Below are 22,876 nucleotides of genomic sequence, written 5' to 3' on the forward strand. Positions count from 1 at the left end.
ACAATCTTATGGTTACCAGGGGAAAGGGGGTGGGAAGGGATAAATTTAGGAGTTTGAGATTTGCAAATGATAACCAATATATAAAAAAAAAGATGAAAAACAAATTTCTTCTCTATAGCATAGGGAACTACATTCAATATCCTGTAATAACCTTTAATGAAAAAGAATATGAAAACAAATATGTATAATTATACACGTGACTGGGACATTATGCTGTACACCAGAAATTAACACACTGGAACTGACTACACTTCAATTTAAAAAGTAACATGAAAAAACAAACTTTTGGTGTGCCTAGCTCTGAAATTCCTTTTTTTTTTTCTCTTCTTTCACTTATTTTCAAACCCCTCAAGCTAAGGAGTTTGTATCGTCCTTCTTCAATTCCTCATCTTCCATTCATAGCACAGCCCCTAACTGGACTAAATTACACACTTACTTTCACATATTTAGATCTAATATTTTTCAGTTCTCTTTCCTCCCACCACCACCCTCTATCCTGATGGAGGGGATGCTGCCCATCATCATCCCATTATTCTCCTATACATCCCTGCCTAACCAGGTAGATATACTCTCACTTTAGGTCTCTGCTCATGTCATGCCCGCTTCACTCATGCGTCCTTCCTGTTCTCTTCTCCACCTTGTCAAATACTATCTCTTCTTAAGTTATCAATCAATTCCTACCTCCAGTACTTTGACAAACCTTAAAGTGGAACTAGCTCTGAGAAAGGGCCTCTCATTCCAGCTCCAGGCCAGTCCTTGAAATCTATTCCTAGCCCCAGTTAATCCCAACCTTGGAGATGGCCTAGATGGTCTTAGCCTGTAGGGTGAGGGCAAAATTAGAGAAAGAAGGGAAGATAGGGCTACACGACTCTCTGAATTAAAGTCACACCCTGGGTGTGAGGGCTGGGACTGCTTTTTGCAGCTAGTTTTCCATTATCCCTACTACAGTCTAAATTTTTTATTTCTGTCAGTTTGGGGATCCTAATTTTTGAGATCCAAGGCTATGCCACTCTAAGTTCTCTTTATTAAACCTCAGAGAGAACAGATAGATGAATGAAGGGGAGGAAGGGGAGGATAAGGGCCTAGGGTGAGCATTAAGCATATAAACACTTATTAGAAAGTGGATAGCCAACAGCTGCTCTTTATAACCACCCAAGTCAACAGATTGCTAACTGGATCCTGGCTGCCTCATTCAGGTAATGAAGGCCAAAGCCCAGGAAGAGATGCTCTGGTGCCAGCAAGGCACTCAGCCAGTCTCAAAGTGGCCTCAGCCTTGGCAGTGGCTCCAATGGAGGTCACAGGCCTTTCTGCCATGGCCTCCACCTGCTCTCCTAGGAAAGTGTGGAATTTGGCTACTAAGGGGCAGTGATCAGACATTCTGGGAGAATTCCACATATGGGAAATGATGTCTCTCTGAAATGAAGTGATCTAAACTATCTTTACAGAACCCTCTGGGGCCTTCTTGTATTCCAGTTCACCACCCTTTTCTCTCCCAGGACAGGGTAATTTGGAGCCTCTGAAATTGCTCCTAAAGGCCTCAAGGAGCCTGGCATCCTGCTATGCCCCAAGCAGTTCCCCTGACAAACTCATACTGACAAGGAGCAAACAAGATGCTCCGAGTGGAGAATGCTTAACAATGGTTAGGGAGGTGGCACTAATCAGGAAGACAGACCAGAAGCACAGGTAGGATAGAAACAAATGAAGTTCTCAGGGAATCTCCAGAAGACCTGAAAGGTTTCAAAGTAGAAGACGAAGACATTGTGCAGGAGGTAGCACTAAAGGTAAGCTCTGTTGAACGCTTCATCCTGAAAAGTTGTTGGAGATAGCAAGTTGTGTTCAAGAGAGGAAACAGATTACCACCACGCCATATAAAAACCATGCTGTTTCCTCTAATCCAGCCCCTGCTCCACCTTTCCAGCACTGCTCTTGAGCCAGAGGCCCCCTGCTATAACCCTCCCTCAGGCCATTACCTCCTGGCAGAAGTCCCACTGCCCCACTCCGATGAGCCACAGAAGCTTAGCTATGAACTGGCCTTAACCAGTACTCCTACTCCCATCCACTGTTCCTGGGCCTTGAGGTTTACATGCACCTGTGTGTGAAGGACTGGACAGAAAGAGGTCATACTCTTGTGTATGATCCTAGAGAATGAGATAACTCAGAAGGAAGATAACTCCTGACTAGGAGAGGAAGGAAGAGTCACCTGCCTCCCAATCACAGAGCTGGGTAGGTATCAGAAGGCACGAGGAACTTTGCCCCTTAGTCTCACCTCAACTGTAGCCTGTGGTGTAATAAAAAATATAAATATTTGGTCTTAATCCCTGGTTCCTGAAATGACTCTTGGTGGAGGGCTTACATAACTTCAGGATAGGGGGCAGGCCACCAGAAAGACCAAGACTTGATAAAGAGGGTTAGAACTTTTAGCCCCATCTCTAGGGAGAGGAGGGGGGCTGGAGACTGAGTTCAATCACCAATGGTCAATGACATAATGAATCACGCCTAAGTAATGAAACCTTCATAAAAGCCCCTATGGGACTTCAGAGAGCTTCAGACTGATGCACACATAGAAGTAGTAGGAGGGCAACATGCCCAGAGAGGGCACTGAAGCTCTGCACCCCACCTCCCACACCTTGTCCTATGCGTCTCTTCCATTTGGCTGTTCTGAGTTGTACCATTATAATAAACCAGTAAACACAAGTAAAGTGTTTTCCTGAGTTCTGTGAGCTGTTCTAGCAAATTATCAAACCTGGGGAGGGAACTATGGGAGTCCCCAGTTGATCACTGAGAAGTCCAGTGGCCTGGTGCTTGTAACTAACACCTGAAGTAGAGGCACTGGGACTCAGCCCTTTAACTGTGGGATCTGACACTGTCTACAGGTAGACAGTGTCAGAACTGAATTGAATTACTGGATACTCAGTTGGTGTCTAAAGACTGGAGAATCACACAGCCTCTCATAAGCTGCAAGGGGCCAAAGGTCTCACAGAGACAATCCCACAGAATCATCCAGACCAGAATCAGGGGCTTCTTCAGACAGATGTCCAGAGCTTGCAGGAAATCAGACTTCCTTAAATACTTGAAACCGAGTAGTTGATCCACCATAAGTGAGGTTTTTAGAATTCAATTCCCTCCTATTGCTAGTGCAGATCTGAAATGATCTGACCAGATGGCTGGTGCTCTGTAATTCTTGGATTGCTCTCATCAGTTGTTGATGATTTGGATTTTTTTTCTTTTTTCTTTTCTTTTCTTTCTTTCTTTTTTTTTTTTTAGCATCCTCACATGAACGTGTTTCTGCACAGGCTTCCTGCATGCTCCCATGGAGTGGGCTCTTTGAGCTAATGCCAATATTTCAGAGGCTCTCACACAGTATTTCAGAGCCTGGAAGTCAGCTCAGGTCACTAAGAAGCTTCAAGTCTGGTATTCCCTGAGCCCATATGTGGCCAGCATGTAATGCTGGGGCATGGGCAGAATAAGAGGGGCTTTTGTCCAGATGCTTCATTACCTCCACTTCTATTTCAGATCCTCAGAGAAAGGGAGCAGGAGCATAGGTATATTTTTAAATGACAACTATAGCCATTTATTGAATATTTCCTAAGTGCCAGGCCCTGTGTGAAACATTTCACATATGTTAATCTTGTTTCAGTCTCACACTATCTCTGTGAAGTAGATATTTTCATCCCTATTTTCAGATGAGGAAACTAAGGTTCAGAGATTCTAATCAACCTGACCAAGGCCACACAGTTCAAAAAGAACTCAAGGTGGGGTTGGAGGTTTAAGTTCATAAAATTTGACTCAATGCTCCACCAAGATCTCAGGGACAGAGAGAAGGCCCTGGCTTGACCTCCCCATACCCTCTTTATTGCCCTCATTGAGCATGGGACACTTTCACCAGGAAATCCAAAACACTTTGGTGCCTTTTTCTCTCTGTATCCTCTGTAAGACTATAAGCTGCTGGAAGACAGTGGTCATGTCTCACTTGCTACCCAGAAAGACATTATGGCACAGAGGTTAGGAGCTCAGGCTTAGGGCCAAAGCTAGATCTGAATTCTGACTCTACCACCTATTGGTTGTTTGGCTAAGTCACTTTTATCTGAAATTCAGTTTTGTCTATAAAAGTGAGGGTAGTTATAGCAGCTGCCCTGGCACAGTCAATGCTCAGTAAATGTGAATTATTATCTGTCTCTGGCTATCAGTATGGTGCGTAGGATCTCAGAAAATGCCCAGGGCGCAGAAGCCCCACCATATCTGGCTGTGACCAGCTTTCTGTAACAAGTACACAAGCACAAAGCCTGGCGTTCAGGAGTCCTCAGCCCTAGGACAAATGCCTGAGTTCCCTGCCCAGAACCCACAGGACCGGCCAGCAAACAGCTTTCCTCAGCAATCTTGTGAATAGCTAATGCTGAATCCACACTCAAATGCTTGCTATGCCTCCATAGGTATGACAGATCCCGAAATAAACCAGAAATGAGAGACAGAGACAGGAAAATCACTTCTAGGAACAAGCGGCTCGCAGTGCGGATGCTGACAGTAATAAAACAGAGGCAGAGAGACTTCAGGAGAGTGACCTGCAGCTTCCCCAGGGTTGAGCCACTGGGGTCCAATTCACATCAGGTGTGGTAGGAAGGTCCATGAAAGTTATGGGTTGCTCCCCTGGTATTCCACGTCACAGCAGGCAGTCAGGAAATCTACCTCCACATGAGCCAAGACCATACAGCCCATTATCTCCTCCTTGGACACCTAAGGACAACAGAGTTGAGGTCCTCCCTTTGGAGATGTTTAAGGTGACAGAAGATACTGAACTGGGGTCAGTAACTACCAACATAAACTAGCCATTTTGCCATTCTCTAAGAATTCTCCAAAAGAGACTCCACCATCTTCCTATGCCAAACCTCTAACTCTCAGGCAGAAAATGCTGTGCTAATCCCTTCTGCTCCCTTATCAAAAATCCCTATGGAGGGAGAGAGGTAGAACATCCTATGACTACAGAAGTAGTAGAACATTCTATGACTCTCCTTGTCATCCTGAGTTCCCTTCCCTATCTAAAGCCAAAGAAGACAGGAAGGCTACATGCTCATGCACCATCACTGGTATCTAATTTCACTACTGAGTTGAAGGGGTAGCACAAATGGAGAATGTACCATTTAAAATCAGAACTGCTATGTACTGAGTAATGTCTTCATGCTAGGAATCCTCACATCAGTCTCTGCAGCAGACAGCACAGGACATTTCCCCCACATCACCAATGGGGAAACTGAAGGACAGAAGCATTCAATAACTTGCCCAAGATACCCTAAGTAGCAAAGCTAGGATTTGAACCCAGGACTGGCTGAGTCAAAAGTCTAAGCTCTTTACCACTAAATTATACTACCTCTTCATTTATCTACCCATCAAACAAGTTTCCAGGCCTGATTATTTTCCTTTTAACCTTTCAGGAGCTGTGATGGAAGCTCCCAGGCCACATTCAGAATGTGATGAATGAAATACACTCTGATTACAGGAAAGGGTCAGCTATCCACTTAGACCACTGAGAGGTCAACTTCCTACCAACAAACATACATAGAAACCTTCTCAGTATACACACAGAACACCTTGATCCTGCACTGGGATCTACGAGAGACTTGTCTGACTCCACAGTGCCAGAATCTGAATCACCCCTCATCAGACCCTGAGGCCAGAACAAGCCTCTCACATACCCTCCCCTCACCACCCCTGCTTGGGGAGGGGGTGAATGTAGGCACAAACACTCTTGGGATGGAACAAGCATGACTGGAACCAGAGCTGCTTTTCCCCCAGAGCTGTGGGGCCTGAGTGTCTGTTCTACAGCATGACAAACCAGCCTTTAGGGCAGCTTCAAGAGAATTTGAGGAAGAATTTATGAGGGGTTCTTGAGAAATTAGGAAGCAGGGAGTGATGTCAATGGGGCAGCAAGTTAAATGTAATAATCAGTACTGTACTCTTAATTCTCCAGGAGGTGCTCAGAGCCCTCAACCTGCCCGTGACAAACAGGCTCTGGCACACCGTCCCAAAAGATACAAAGAGTGACTCATTTGCTTAACCATTAATAGCAGCTCCACTGCCCAGAGGCGAGCCCTGGGTCAGAATCTGAGGCTTGTTCTGCAGTGTGGACCAAGGCCTTGAAGGGTGCTACAGGAAGAGAGTAGGAGTAGGAGCCACAGGACACTGATCCCTATCTGCTCCAGGCACTTACCTGGTTAAAAGTGGTACAGGCACTTTTAATCACATAAAACTAGTTGATATAGCCCACATCCTCTACTCCCCATCCCCTGAGAGCCTTTCTATTTTTAGTCCTCAAAGACTGGGGGGCTCAGTTCTTAGGGAAGGTGGAGGAGTGTAGCCAGAGGTTGGATCTGCTGAACCCACTATCTCTGTCCCTAAAACCTCCCTCTACTCAACATGATAAGCACCTACTTGGCTTCCTTGGTGATTCATCACTCTTCTGTGGCAGCAACTACCTGTATGCAAGCCCAGAAGGAGCAATAATGCTACCAGAAAGTTGGCTGGCACAGCGAATGCTGCCCCTGCAAGCACAGCAGCAAAGGGGGCATTGAAGACATGGTGATGAATATCAGCAAGGAGGTGCTGAAACTACACTCTGGCAGATGCCAGGGCTTGCCATCCACCTTGCCACAGGGCAGAACGCATATAGCCTACTCCTGAGAATGGGCCCAAGTGTCACCACAATGGGGCTCCAGACCAGGACAGCTGGGACTAGAAGGACAAGTGAGAGGAAGGTGGATCTAGTCTCTGGGTCAGCAACATTGGACAAGTTGGCTAAATGACATAGGTCAAGTCACCTAACCTTTCTGAGCATCAATGTTTTAATATGAAAATAAAGACAAAATAGTTCCTATTACTGTGAAGACTGAATAAGATTATGTACGTGAAGCACCTATCATGGTATCTGAATATGGTAAACATCCACAACTGCTGGCTTTTTTCATTATTATTTTAACCCCTAGGCCCAGGCTCATAAAAGGGTTAGAAAGTTGTTGCTTTTGAGGATGCCCCATTTAAAAACGAGGCCAGGACCAGCCCCTGTTTCTTGGCACAGGTTCCTTTAACAACAGAACACTCCTGCCCTGCACCGGTGCTCAGGACTCTCTGGTGAACAATATTTCAGCAGCACTGAGCCGAGCAGCAGAGCTCAAAATAGCATTTGCAGAGTGAGGCACATGTCACTGCCTCTCCCGTGTTTCAGAAGTGCAAGGAAAGAAAGTTTTCAATCACTTGCTCAGAAAGCTTGGCCACCCACCACCTGCCTTCCTTCCAGGGTGCTCAGATGCCATAATCTCTGTTCTGCTGGAAAATGAAGGCCTCTAAGCCTTGCAGCAGAAGCCACTGCTCTGATGGAGCACACTGTTCCCCTACAGCAGGCCAGAGAGTGGCTACTTCTTCAAAGAATCCCTGTGGGGACAGGGACCCACACAGTTTGAACTCAGTGTGTTTCCTGGGGACAGAGATGAACTTGGCACCTGGCCGAAGGGCCTGCCACTCATGGGTCGGATGAAACACCTCCAGGACCCTGGGGTCCAGCTCCTCCTCTGCTGTAGTTTCTTTTCTCTCTCTTTCTTCGGTGCTGCTCTTCTCTGGGTTGGTCAGTGCAAATTCCTTCAGAGAGAAGAAAACACAGGGCATGACCCACCTCAGCTGGTTACCAGGCAAGCAGAAAGAAAATGGCCTGGGGCAGTACACTCTTCTCCTCTATGCCCTTCCTGCCCTCCCCAACCCTGTTTGGACATTTCACAAGGTTAGCCTCAGAACCAGTACGAGTGAGGTGATATGGATAAATGAACACAGCATGTGTTTTGTGTATATGGCACTACTGTAAATGCATTAAAAAAAAGGTCCAGAAAGTTCCATACTATCTTGAGGGGGTTAAGAAAGCATACTGGGTAGAGGGGTTGATAAAAGGAGACAATAAGAGCCTTTTACTTTTCACTTGATAAGTTACCATACTGTTTGATGTTTAAAACTCATACTCATTACTCTTAGAATAAAAAACTAAAGGTATTTACCAAAAAAAAAATGAATAGGAGAGTAAGGCCTCAAACAGTTCAGAGATGTACAAAAGCTAGCCGCTAAGGCCCAATTAATTCCTAAGCAGCTCAAGAGGGCACAGGTAGTGCCTGACAATTCCCCAGGGCTCCTAAGGGGCATAAATGACCTCCTGAAGCATTCCAATTCACGGTGGAAGCAGTACAAGTGGGAAGGTGCAAGTCCAGTAGGCTGAGGCAAGAAGATGCCCAGGTTAGAAACCTCTTCCTAAAACCTGTTTCCTTCTACCCCTTGGAGATCAGGGAGGACTGATGAGATGGTGTCTGTAGAGCATTCTGAGCTCAGGAGACAGCGATGTAATATAAATACAAAAGTATTATTCCTTTTTCTCCTTCCCAACCTCCCATTCTTCCTGTCCCATTTTTAAACCTGTACTTATACAAAAGCAGTAAGGCCTCAGGAAATTGGAACCAGAGAGTTCCAGAGATCTGGGCAATTACATTTGAGAGGGCAAAGAAGAACCCACACTAGCACACCGGGAGGTCATTTCAGACCTTCCATCTCTCCTGCCATCACTTTTCCTCCACCTCCCAGTTCTTCCCCTAATAATATTAAGTATATTTCATGGATTCCTCCTATGAACCCAAATCTGTGCTAGGTACTTTACACAGATCCCAGTTTGGTCTCCCAAACAATTTTAGTCCTGCATGGGAGGACTGAATGATGAATCTCTTTCAAGCAGTCCACCAGCTCCAGACAGGTATCCCCGCCAGAAGAAAGGTTAAGGTGTTGATGATGACGATATAAAGTGCCTCCAAGGATTTTTACATTTCAACCAGAAATAAAAGCATGAAATTTAGATTGCAGAACTTCAGATCTTGTTAAGAATTAGTAAGGAAAGTATCTCCAGCAAGAAGGGGCCCTCAAATCACGTCACAAGTAATAAGAGGCACTGACCACAGTATCATGATTAAAACCTTAAACTCTGCTTCAGAAAACCCAACGTTCAAATCCAAGTTTCTTTTGACTCCAGGAAAGTTACTTAACTTTTTAAGTCACATTTGTAAAGGAGAAATAACATCTCACTCATACATTAGAGGAGATGTTACCTTGTAAATCACTAGCCTTGGCTACATGGTAACCATTACACTTATTACTTGTAAGGGCAGGTCAGATGAGTCTATGTTGTGACATCCAATAGTGACTACACAATATGGCATCATTCAGGAAGGTCAGGTTTGGTCTGTGGTCACCTATGCAGCCTGACCCCTCAAACTCATTCAACCCTTTCAACCTGAAATCTGCACAAATCTGAGCACAGAAGAAAACTAGAGCAGAAGAGTAGAAGTACTTGTGAGACTATAGAGAAGACAGACTGGCAGGAGGTACCCTACATTCTGAGGGCATGGATATCAAAGTCCCAGAAACCGAGTTTCTTGAGAGCAAGTACTGTGTCAGGCTCTTTCACCACTGTATACAAACTAAGCTCTGGGCTAAACATGGGGTAATCACTCAACAAAGGAATGAAAAAATGCCTTCCTCTGACAGGCAGGTATGTCATGGATGTCTTAGACTGAGACAAGCCCAAAGTAGATGAGTCGGCTGGAAGCCAAGCACTAGTCTTCTACTGCAAAACAAAGACCACAGTGTCCACTCAGTACCCAGAGCCTAGCCATGCTGATCAGCCTCTGCCAGAAGCACCATACACTGGACCACAGGACTAAGAGACTGTTAATAAGATTTACCTCAGAGGCACGTGGGTTAAATGCCTCCAGGGGCCAGGCAGGGATGGATGTAAATGAATGCTGTGTGCCAGGTGTAAAAACAACCGGGAGTGGTAGGACTGTGAAAAGTGTGCCTTGACTAAGAAACACAGCTGCCATTCAGTTAGTCACCACTGCCACGAAGGCATTCAACTTGAAGAGAAAACAGAAATCCAGATTTTTATGGGAAATGTTCTTATTTTCAGAGCTCTAAGGAGGCCAAACTAAACATCTCTGAGCTTTACGTTACAACTCTTGCTTTAGTGTATCCATCAGCCAGGTAACTCCCGGCAGGTGCAGATATAAGCAAGCAACCAAATCCTTATCATCAAGAGAAGTGGAAAGAGGCAAGTGTAATGGTTATGATGAAAATATGTCAGAAAGCCCTTCAAAATCTAGGCAATGCTAGTTTTCATTCTGTTGAGTAGGGACTGAGAAAGCCTCTTTTTCTAGATCTTTAATGAGATTAATAGAGTAGGTTCAAGAAGGATTAGAACAAGACATGAACCACTGAGACACAGGCTTTATGCCCTAGGAAAGCCAAACATCTTTTGCATCAACCCCATCACTGCTCACAATGTTTCTTGAGCTTCCTCTCGTAATCATCTTTGAACTAGATTTTAAGCTACACACATACACACACACACACAGTGCCATTATTTTACAGTACATCTGTTTTTAGAGAAGATGACAGAAATTTGGTGCTCCTCTGTCTGATTAGCTCACTCTGTTTCCCAGATCTGGCTCTAAATGACTTTGGCAAGCACTGAGGGAGGTTCAGTCATACAAACACACCACAAGCTACATAGTCACTTCAAATGTGGAACTCCAGGAAAGGTTTTGAGGAAAGGCAGCATCATGAAGATGAGGTTGCAAGGATCACAGCAGCAACCAATTTATTAAGCTCTTATCCATATGCCAGCATTGGGCTGAAGTGCTTTCCATGTCTCATTACTCATCCAAATTTCATCTGTGAAACACATACTTTTATTCCCATTTTACAGATGAAGATGGACACCAGGCCTGTGCAAAACCAAACTGCTGAGAAAAGTAGAGCAGAGACTTAGGTCCAGGACTGCCTGGTTTCAAAATCCATGCGTGAATTCTGACTCACTCCTATGTCTCTGTTCTTAGTCATATGTTCTCATGGTTACGCCCTGGATGCTGAGGGAAGGAAGCAGGGGGCAATGAGATCACCCTAGCACACTTACCAGCATATCCCCATTCCCAAGGGAAGGCTGTTATGGACAAAGTGAGAACATAGTCCCAGAGAAAAGGACGACCCTCTCTTTACCCTCGAAGTGTCCTGAACAGGAGACAAAGACCAAGAGGTGAGGGAAGCCAGCCAGCCCTTGGTCAGCTCTGAAGTAAATCCCTTGCTCTGGTGCCCTCTCAGCTGGTTTCTCAAGCCTCCTGCTGAATACTCAGCACTCTCCTCTCCCTGCCATCATTACTCCAAATACCAATTTCCTCTTAAATGGCAAGAAATCTCAGCTAAGGTGTTAGCTGACAACAGCTTATGTCATACTTCCTTACACTTATATCTAAATAAGAGATTCTTAAAGACCAAAGCCTTCAAGATTCAAGAGAATGAATGAATCTCTGATAGCAGGTGGATAGACGCTGTGACAGAGACAGACTGCCAGGGCAACACTTTGGGATAGGAGTCTGGCTGACAAAGCCCTAAATTAAACCATGGAAGCAGCCACCTCTACTAAAAATAACAGCTGACATTTATTGACCATACTGAAACAGCCCCAATGCTGGGTGCTTTATATACATATAATCACACTTAATATACACTAAAACGTTAAGAGGGAGATACCAATTCTGTTTTACAGATGAGGAAACAAAACTCAGAAATGGTTAAACAGCCAAAGTAGGAGGCAAAAGGAAGTTGACCGAGGGTATGCGCTCCTTCCACTGGGTTCCACCACCTTCCTTATCATCCACCATTTTTTTGAAGGCTAGTATACAACACAACCCCATTTCTTCGGCATTTACACAGCTCCTGAGATGCGGCATCCCAAGGCGGCGCCACAGCAGGAGCCAACAAGGGAAGTTGGCTCCAGACCATACCCTGATAAACACAGTCACCCTTTCCTGGGGACCACTAACCTGTACAAATGCCTTTGGTGAGGACAATTCCAGGTCATCAGGAGCATTTGCCTGGACTCTAGGCTCTGAAGAAAGGATCATAACCACCCCCACTTGTTGTGAAGGTGGCTGGCTGCATAATTTGGATTTTAAGTGCCATCAGGGCAGTGATTTTTATGGTATGAGAGAAAAGATGCTTCAACTCCTACTTGTACTTAGCACATGATGAAAGATTATGACAAATGGATACAGCTTAGGAACAGACATAAGGATAAAAGCAGCTTCTGCTGATGAAAGTCAGTATTAACATTTTTCTGAGACTAGACTCAATAGAGCTAATATAAATGGGCCAGAATAATTATGGCTCTGAAAGCTCATCTATCTGGCTGGACTATTATCCAAAAGGGAATTTACTAATACACGGTCCATAAGTAAATTCATCAGCATGCTTTTGTTAATTGTGTATCTGCTAAAGCTCATGATGGGGAGCACACAGATTCTCATGAGCTGCAGGTTGAAGGGAACATGGCCCTGATCTACAGAGACACTTGGGTGCTTTTCTGTGCCAGGTTATGCCAGAGACAGCCCCAACCTCATGCTGTGGCCAGTTCTACCTTCGGGGACCAGTGGGATTCCATTCTTATTATCCTCGAAGAGGAGACCAAAAAAACCCCAGCAGTAACACAATCTTAGTCAAAGAGCATTAAAAGCTTAAAAGGATTCATGACTCCTAACTGTACATTCTCTCCTGCTATACAAAGTGGGGGAGAAAGGCAGAGAGAAAACAAATGACTTCAGAGAGAAAGTGGAAGCTTGCCATGAGCCAGAGGTGAACCTCAGCTGAGCTGAACTGTTATTAAATTCACCACAATTGTCATTTGCACTTCAAGGCCCTCAAGCTCCAAAGCCTCTAGCACTTTACCTAACATTTAAGTGGGAACCCTGGGGTTGGGGAAGGTGGCCAGGGGTGGTGAAACTGTCAGAGAGCAGACATTCAGGGCATCTAAAGGGAAAGAGAAGAGAGGGTGTTGGGAGTTCGTCAAGGGCAGACTGTTGCTGGAGCAGGCCAGGGAAATGGGGCCAGGACACCCTGTGAGTAAGCCAAGCTCAGGGCCTTCTGGGGCACTCTGTCCCTGACTTTGGCAATGACATAAACCCTGAGCAGTAAGGCCTGGGTTGATCAAGAGGAGCCTGGAAAGAACATGTAGAAAAAGACAGAGGAAAAGAGGATACAGAGATACAGACTGAGAAATCACACCGAAGTGGGGAGTAAAGGAAGAAGCAGTCTGCAGTTCACAGAGTTGTTGAGGGGATTAAATAAGAATATATACAAAACTGTAGAATAGATAAACAAGATTATACTGTATAGTACAGGGAAATATATACAAGATCTTCTGGTAGCTCACAGCGAAACAAAAATGTGACAATGAATATACGTATGTTCATGTATATCTGAAAAATTGTGCTCTACACTGGAATTTGACACAACATTGTAAAATGACTATAACTCAATAAAAAAATGTTAAAAAAGAATATATATATAAAACACTTAGTATAATACTGGGTAAATGGCAAGATTATAATTAACAACACCAACATTATTATATGACTACCATCATCATCTTTCCCCAAACGGAAACCATGTCCTGAGCTTTAAAAAGAGGCCAGAGGACTAAGGGATGGGAGGAAGAAGTAAACTTACTCCGTGACCCAGCACTGGTTACATTCTTGTAAAACAAATAAAAGCTCACCCTGCTCCCACAGCAGCCGTGGTGACACAGAGGCTTTCCTGAATCCAACAGAGATCCCTCTACTTACAGTAAGATACTTACCGAGTTCTGGTGACTGAGGCAGAAGGTGAAGCAGGAAGCCATCAACATGCCGAGCAGCATGCCCAGGGTAGCCATCCTAAACATTTGCACGCCCTGGCCAGGCAGGGTTAGAGGCCTGAGGAATGTAAACACAGAAAATAGAAGGTCAACAGGAAGGTGGTGCCTGACATCCCATCCAGCATAGTGATTCCCATGATGTCATTTATTTGACAGATTCAGACAATGTGAGACATTTTCTGCACATAGGTCTTCTACCACAGAGGTAGAACTGAAGATGGAGGTCAAACTGAAGTAAGCCTCTATCTCCTATATGGGGAGAGACGCTTTGGTTGGAACTGTACAATCAACTAGGACTCTTGCATGCGCTATAAAAGCCCTGGTCCCTTTCTTCTTCATTACATACTTGTATCAGGTTGCACAAGGTGGTACTGGCTGCAGTGAGAAAAGAAGGAAACTAACCAAATGACTTGTGTGTGAACAGACATGGGCCCAAATCCACATAAACCTTTATAATCATTCACTTCTAAATCATATTCACTGTTATACCTGAAGATAGATGCCATCAGCACCCACTAAAACAGCAAAGTTTCAAAAAGTTTTTCCTAGAAGGAATAAAAGCAAGAATAAACAATTGGGACCTAATTAAACTTACAAGCTTCTGCACAGCAAAGGAAACCAGAAGTAAAACAAGAAGACAACCTACGGAATGGGAGAAAATTTTTGCAAATGAAACCGACAAAGGCTTGATCACCAGAATACATAAGCAGCTCACATGACTCAATAAGAAGAAAATAAACAACCCAATCCAAAAATGGGCAGAAGACCTAAACAAGCAATCCTCCAAGGAAGACATACAAATGATCAAAAGGCACATGAAAAAATGCTCAATATCACTAATTATCAGAGAAATGCAAATCAAAACTACAATGAGGTACCACTTCACACTAGTCAGAATGGCCATCATTCATAAGTCCACAAATGACAAATGCTGGAGAGGCTGTGGAGAAAAGGGAACCCTCCTACGCTGCTTGTGGGAATGCAGTTTGGTGCAGCCACTGTGGAAAACAGTGTGGAGATTCCTCAAAAGACTAGGAATAGACTTACCATATGACCCAGGAATCCCACTCCTGGGCATGTATGCAGAAGGAACCCTACTTCAAAATGACACCTGCACCCCAATGTTCATAGCAGCATTATTTACAATAGCCAAGACATGGAAACAGCCTAAATGTCCATCAACAGGTGACTGGATAAAGAAGATGTGGTATATTTATACAATGGAATACTACTCAGCCATAAAAACCGACAACATGATGCCATTTGCAGCAACATGGATGCTCCTGGAGAATGTCATTCTAAGTGAAGTAAGCCAGAAAGAGAAAGAAAAATACCATATGAGATAGCTCATATGTGGAATCTAAAAAAAAAAATAAAAAAATTTAAAAACCAAAGCATAAATACAGAACAGAAACAGACTCATAGACATAGAATACAGACTTGTGGTTGCCAAGGGGGTGGCAGGTGGGAAGAGACAGACTGGGATTTCAAAATTGTAGAATGGATAAACAAGATTATACTGTAGAGCACAGGGAAATATATGCAAGATCTTATGGTAGCTCACAGATAAAGGAATATGACAATGAATATATATATGTTCATGTATAATTGAAAAATTGTGCTCTACACTGGAATTTGACACAACATTGTAAAATGATTATAAATCAATAAAAAGGTTAAAAAATAAAATAAAACAAAACAGCAAAGTTCAATATTCCCAAGTCACAAAGCTTTTCACATCACTTCTCAGATAGTCAAAACAAACCGAAATGCAGGCCTAGTGGCTGCTAAAATTTAAATGACACAGGATGAAAGGATATCCCATGTTCATGGACTTCAGACTTAACAGTATTAAGAAGACAATACTACCCAGAGCAATAAGCAGATTCAATGCAATTCTTATCGAAATCCCAAAGGTGATTTTTACAGAAATGGAGAAATCCATCCTTAAACACATATGGAATTTCAAGAGACCCCAACAGCCTCAAAAAATACTGAAAAAGAAGAACAAAGTTGGAGGACTCACACTTCCTGATTTCAAAACTTACTACAAAGCTTACAGTAATCAAAACACTGGTACTGACATAAGGACAGACACTGAGAGCCCAGATATAATTACATATATATATGATCAACTGATTTTCAACAATGGTGCCAAGATAATTCAATAAACTGTTCGGGAACAACTGGATATCCACATGCAAAAGAATGAAGTGGACCCTTCCCTTACACCGTATACAAAAATTAACTCAAAATGGATCAAAGATCTAAATTTAAGAGTTAAAATTCTTAGGGAAAATCTTCATAACCTTAGATCTGGCAATAGTTTCTTAAATATGATACCCAAACCACAGGTGATAGAAGAAAAAATAGATAAACTGAAGTTCTTTAAAATTAAGAATGTTTTGTGCCTCAAAGGACATTATTAAGTGAAAAGACAACTAGCAAAATTAGAAAAGTATTTGCAAATCACCTATCAGATAAGGGTTTAGTATTCAGAATACATAAACAACTTCTACAACTCAACAACAAAAAAGCAAGCAACCCAAATGAAAAATGGGCAAAGGACTTGAATAGACATTTCTCCAAAGAAGATATACATATGCCAATAGGGATGTGAAAGAATTCTCAACATTATTAAAGAAATGTAAATCAAAGCCACAATGAGACACCATTTTATATCCACTACTATGGCTATAATTAAATTAAAAAAACAGAAAATAACAAACGTTAACAAGGATGTGAAGAAACTGAAACCCTCCTACATTGCTGGTGGGAATATAAAGTGGTGCAGCTGCTGCAGAACAGGTTGGCAGCTCCTCAAAAAGTTAAATATAGAATTACCATATGCATGATCCAGCAATTCCACCCCTAGGTTTATATTCTTCTCAAAAGTTCTGAAAACAGTGACTCAAAGAGACACTTCCATGTGAATGTTCATTATTCACATGGAATATCATTATTCACAACAACCAAAAAAGTAGAAACAATTCAAGTATTCATCAAAAGATGGATTTTTTTTCAAATGTGGTATATACTTCTAATGGAGTATTATTCAGCCACAAAAAGAATGGAATTCTGATACATGTTTCAACATGAATGAACCTTGAAAACATTATGCCAAGTGAAATAAACTAGACACAAAAAAACAGACATTGTATGATTCTACTTAAGTGAAATATCTAGAATGGGAAATTGGAATAGTGAATAAATTTTGGTCAGTAAACTGGAGTGGAAGTCAAAAGAACTGAATCCAAACTGGCAAATTGTCCAGAAAAGGCAGAAAGAAAAGTAAAATAAAGTAAAACAAAGTCAAACAACCACCATTTAGAAAAATTCAGAACACGTCAGTACCAGCCCAGACCCTTATAAAAGGTTTGTGTGTTTATCACTCAGCCCCAATACACCTCATTAGGCAGTTTACTCAATAGAGTCTTAACTGAATTAATTGTGAGGGAACGTATCTGAAGAGTATAGTGTTTTACCTTTTCTCTTTTTCATTCCTGCCACACTCCTCCATGCTTCATCTCAATAAATTAGTCCTCTGACATGACTACACTGGAACCCAATATCAGAAGTTATTACCCAGTGCCCAGACTATGCCTTCTCAGGGGCAGATGAAAACTTTCCCTAAGGACATCTGGAGCCATGAAGGAAAACAGCCCTGCTGGACAGGCACTGTGCTAAAAAAGCACAGCCAAATGGAAAGCAAAGGCTTGGGAGCTAAAAATAGCTGCTATACTCACCCAGCAGCAAAAGCCTTTGCTTTCTGCCAGTTTCTCCCCCCGCACCCCCCCCCCTTTTTGTAGACAAAATGGAACGGCTGAGTGCCACATGAGCTTTCCCCAGCAACCTGGCTCCCTGGGGCACCAATCACACTGAAAGACATGGAATGAGTTCAAAGCACAGCACTAAGTTCTGGATAGGTGCCTGGCCCTGCCTGGGTGTGCAGGGTTCTGGGGATGCCAGGCTAGATGAGGATGAACAAGAGGAAGAGACTGCCACATCAGGAGTAAGAAGGCTAGAAAGGCCAAGGGAGATGGGTCCCAAGAGGACACAGACCTGGAGCTTCCTGCATTCTTGGCTGTGGGGAAAGGGGGAATAAAAAATGGAAGGGGAGACTCACAGCAATATCAAGACAGCATAAAATAAGAGAGAAAAAGATTATCCCCAAAGCTACAGATTTCCCTTCCCCTACATGAGACTGTTCATGTGTATATGCATATACACATACAGAGTTAGACACTCCCTTCTTACAGCCAGAGATAAACAATGGAACTGATAGGGGGAAAAGACGAGGAAGAAGAGATAAACGAGAATGAAATCAAGAGCAAAGATGACAAATGAGCAGGAGGAGGAGGCCCACAAGGGACTGAGGAAGAAGAGGCTGGGGACAGTTGATACACAAACAACAGCTTACCCACCTCCTGGAGTGGGAAGGGGAGTGGAAGGAAGGCAGGGTAGGGGTGTACAAGAGAAACAGCAGCTCCCACAGGGTTCTCAGCTGCCTCGATCTCCTGCACACACACTAATACCCTCAGAGCATTTTCTGCCAATACTAAGGATGAGAGATTGATTCGCAAATAGATCCTTCATCTCCCTGCAATAATTCCAAATATGTTTAAGTTGGGTTTGCAGGTGGAAATGCGGATATTTCTGGAATAATTTCAGCTTGATTCACTGACATTGGAACATATTGGAACAAACTTGAACTTGTTTTTATTCATCAGACTATGTTATGCCAGAGTAACCAAACAAACAGCAGCAATGACTTAGAACAAGGAGAACTTCCTTCTCATCAGACAGGCACAATGGTAAGCTTAGCTGACAGTCCACGGCAACCATCAAGCCAAGGAGAGTTCAGCCTCATGTTTCCACATCCGCCAAGACTGTTGTCACTTTGAAACAGAGCCCTGGAGCTTTCTTCCAGCAATTAATTGCTTTCACCCTTTAGTAACATATGTCCCATCTGCACACATTTCTTGGCTAAAGCCAATCACAAGCCACATCTAACTTCAAGGAGGTAAAGAGGTTCACTGACGAGCCTCATGTGCTCAGGAGAACCACAACTATCGATAAATCGCACTATTATCTTCAACAGTTTTGAAGTCAGAGACACTTAAGTTTCAAGGCCAGTTCTGCCTAAGCTTCTATAGTCACAAAGCGAGTAGATTGATCTTCTGAGATTTGAGGATATGATGCCAAAGTCTGTGTGAAACTCCTGGTCAGTTGCTCTATCAATGGTACAGTTGGTAGGCATAATTTGCTTGAATATTTAAATCCACACTATGTGTTAAAATGAACTTTGAGTGTTGAAATTGTCCCCACACACCAAACACAAGTCTTTGAAAATTTGTTCTTCCCATTTTTAGCTTATATTATTGCAAAATGTGATTGGAAATAAATATAAATGAACATATGATCAATTCCACTTTGTGTATCTACAAAGGTTTCCCTGGACATCACAGCTTATTTTGTTTTTGAAGACCTTGTGAATCTTGCTTGTAATTTGATGTCTTTCAAATTCTTCTTTAAAAGAAGGTCTCCTTTTTGATTGCTTGTTATCAGATCGACTGCTTGTTAGAGTTTGTTGGTGTTTCAATGGGTGGTTGCTAGTTTTTGGATCCAGCAGATTTAGATCTTCTGATTACTGATCTGGATCTAAATATATGATACATGCAAGTTTAATGATTTATTGTATGGCCACATCTGCATATCTTAAACCTGAATGCTATTAACCCATAATTCCCTTAGGCTGGATAATGTCCACAAGGCTCCTCCCTGCAACACTTCATCTCAGAGCTTCCTCAGGGCCTTTGTCCACAAACACCACTAGCATTCTGCCAGGCTCCCAAATGCCATTCTGACTAGACAGATGCCAATTTCAATTATGCAATGTTTTTAAAACTAAGATACAGATTGGAAATGCTCAGTGAATTCAAGTAATTACATATTATTACCTTGAGTGAGGTAATACATTACAAGCTGTAATGGAATTAATCTTACCTTAGTGGCTTCTATAAGCATGTCTGATATACACCAACAAGCTTAATTACTTCAAGCAGCTAAATCTGGCTCAATATTAGGACATCTGATTTCATTTAGAATAATTTTTTTTTTAGAACAACTCAGCAAAATAAAATTCTGGTTTATTGTTGGACAACATTGTTTCACACATACATCAAACAGGCCAAAAAAATAAATAAATAAACAGCAACTTCACAGACAAAAAAAGGAAAAAAAAGAAATCTTTTATCTTCGGCCTTTTGAACCATCTCATACAAACCAACTATTTATAGTACAGCTAAGTACATACACAAAAAAAGTTACTGGAATGCTCAGAATAAGTTTTTTTGCTGTTTTTGTTTTTGTTTTTTTTACAAGGTTTTTTTTTCTCCTTTGAGATTATAATGAACATGGTCACACCACAAGTAAAGTCAGAAGCAGGACAGAGAACACTCCGAAGGCTGGTTTGGTCATCCGAGATCATTAAAAATGGCTGACCCCTAACAATATGTACAAAAATATAAAATGTAAATAAAAAATACAAACAAATTTTCCTTTTTAAAGTACTTTAAGAGAAAAAGCAGGGCCTTGGACGTTTTGGTTCTTTCTTCTTCCCCTGTTGCAAATTCACGTTGTGGTTTTGGTTGCGTGGCGGAGAGCGTGTCATCTGCAGGTGGCGCTGCCCGCGACAGGCGGGCGGGCGGGCCTCTCTACTGGAAGGTGACCACGTTTAGATTCTCAGAAGGGAAGTGGAGGGTGAATAGGTCACGGTGGCGTTTTTTTTTTTTTTTTTAAGTTTAACTTTTCCTTTTTTGCTGTCTAGTCATCCTCATCAGTCTTCTGCTTCTTGGTGTCAACATCGTCATCCTCATCATCTTCAGCTGCCCATTTGCCCGCAGCTGCCTCAGCCTCCTCATCTTCATCTCCATCCTCTTCCTCACCATCACCTTCCTCTTCCTCCTCCTCTTCCTCCCCACCTTCTTCCTCTTCTCCATCTACCTCATTGTCGGCCTCCTGCTCCCCATTTTCCTCATTAGCATTCCCATTAGCAGGTGCCTCTCTCCCATTCTCCGCCTCCTCCACAACTACCTTCTTCTAAGTCCTTGGTGGTGATCTCGGAGCTGGTGTCCAAGGCCGCGTCTGACATGACGGGCACGCCGGTGATCCGATGCAGCGGATTAGAAAGAAAGCGAGAGTTCGAGGGCTCTGGCGATAAAGCTGCGGGAGGCGGCGGCGGCTGCGGCGAGCGGAGCGCCGGGCACAGAACAATGCCTAGAATAATTTAATTTAGTAAATGGTCATCTTTTATGTTCTTATTTCAAAAGATATAAAATTAATTTAAATTTTAAATGTATTATTATAAATAAGTTGTTCATTGAAAATATACCTTTGAGTGAATTTTTAACTAACATAAAGTTAATTTGGGATATTCATCTTTATGAAGGTACAAATATTAAAATATGCATTTAAATTAAAAAAAAAAGAAAAGTTAGAGCTCAGTACCTAAATTTAAGCAGCAGTCTGTGCTAGTCAGGAGAACATTCTCACTGTGAAGGCAGCAACTGAGAAACTCACAGCAGCTTTGACACCCAAATGATGTTATATGCTAACTTCTGTTTATTGTACATGAACAATCTCTTAAAGTTAATAATAAAAGTAGAATTTCTGAGGTTAAAAATGTGGAGGAAAACCCCCTCTATATCCCTGTGACTCTAAAGACTGTGATATGTTATCATTCAAATATTTGTTTATTGAACATTTACAGTGGAAAAGAAGTAATTGGGTCCTGCAGAGGGGGCATCTGGGTTATTACTGGGGTGCCAATTAATGCATCTTAGTTGAAGTAGTAAGTACATAAATTTTTAAAGTTAAAGTGCTATGAAAATATAGTCCAAATTTGTGTGTGGTGTGTATATACAAAAATAGAGGTATTCCCTATTTATCTGCAAATATTTAAGTCGTGTTGCTGGTAAACACCATAAACAAGAGTTTTTATTATCTTTCTCTACTTCGCACCAGAATTAAAGGCCCTCTTATTCCTCATGCTTAGAGTTGACTCTACCACTTAACTCAATGGTTCTTTTTTTTTTTAATCAAATTAATGTAGAAAACACCCAAGAAAAATAAAGAATAAATAATAGCAGGAATTTTACTAGTAGTTATCATACAAGTTCTTCCAAAGGGAAAAAAAGCAAAAAATTCAAAGAAATGTGTTAACAAAAATCAGCTTTAGACAATAGAATCTGACCTATGGATAAAATTTTAAATGAAGTTAAAGTATATTTTGAATAAAACAAAAATTGCCAAAGAGTGTGAGTTTCAAATGTATCAACAATTTCCATAACAAGGATGAGATGAGAAAATGTCATGTTTTACAGCAAAAATCATCAGCCGAAGTCAGATGTGAGACATTTCTTGGGAGTTGGGTGTGGAGATGCAGCATCCGCGGTCCTAGGGACTGACTGCAGCAGGCGCTCCCACTGCCCCGGGCAGGGGCAGAGACCTCAGGAACTACCCCAGCTGAAGGGGTTCCTGCCCAAGGCCATACCCCTTCCCGGGGCGCTGCACATCCAGCACTGTCTGATGAAGGAGCACCAAGGTGCAGCCATTTCCCCTCAAAGCTGGACCACTCCAATAGGGCACTTCTAGCTCCAGACACCCCTGGGTCAGCAGAGGCTCTGCTCACTGGACGATGCTCCAGTTCTAACTCTCTCCAGAAAGACAATATACTTCCTCCCCTCTTCTCTTCCACACACTCAGTTCTGTTTGAACATCTTATTCTCAGATCAGCTGATGTATCACATTTTATAAATGCAATTTAACTGAAAAGAAATCATGGCATATGAAATCTGACTTCCTAAGAATGACCTTTTCTTTTTCCACTAGACCTAAGATTGTTATACATATTCATATATGATTTTCTGTTAAACAAAACAAAACAAAACCTATGGAACACAGACATAGAGGAATTGGAATGAAAACTGTAAAATCTGTGGTATCTGGGGTGCCTTTGTAGAAGCTAAGCCAGGATTCTGATGGCAGGAATCACACCAACCAGAAAGAACAAAAGCTGGGGTTGTTTTCAGACTGTGTAAGAACGGCAGAATTAGA

The 22,876-nt window shown here is 42.5% G+C and overlaps 1 protein-coding gene and 1 pseudogene across 1 annotated transcript in view; both read right to left on the bottom strand.

The window, feature by feature from the left end:
- The window catches only part of LOC140690440 (nucleotide exchange factor SIL1-like), a 68,355-nt gene extending 51,076 nt beyond the window's left edge, over nucleotides 1–17,279 (bottom strand). Inside the window, exons 1-3 of the mRNA XM_072952205.1 lie at nucleotides 17,245–17,279; nucleotides 13,703–13,817; nucleotides 7,488–7,623 (exon numbers count right to left, since the gene is read on the bottom strand). Of these exons, the coding sequence (XP_072808306.1) occupies nucleotides 7,488–7,623; nucleotides 13,703–13,817; nucleotides 17,245–17,279 (286 nt within the window). The remainder of the gene's footprint in view (nucleotides 1–7,487; nucleotides 7,624–13,702; nucleotides 13,818–17,244) is intronic.
- Nucleotides 17,280–19,965: 2,686 nt separating this feature from the next.
- Nucleotides 19,966–20,976, bottom strand: LOC140689333 (prothymosin alpha-like; annotated as a pseudogene).
- Between the last annotated feature and the right edge of the window lie 1,900 nt (nucleotides 20,977–22,876).

This window comes from Vicugna pacos, chromosome 3 (genome assembly GCF_048564905.1).
Source record: "Vicugna pacos chromosome 3, VicPac4, whole genome shotgun sequence".
NCBI lineage: Eukaryota > Metazoa > Chordata > Mammalia > Artiodactyla > Camelidae > Vicugna > Vicugna pacos.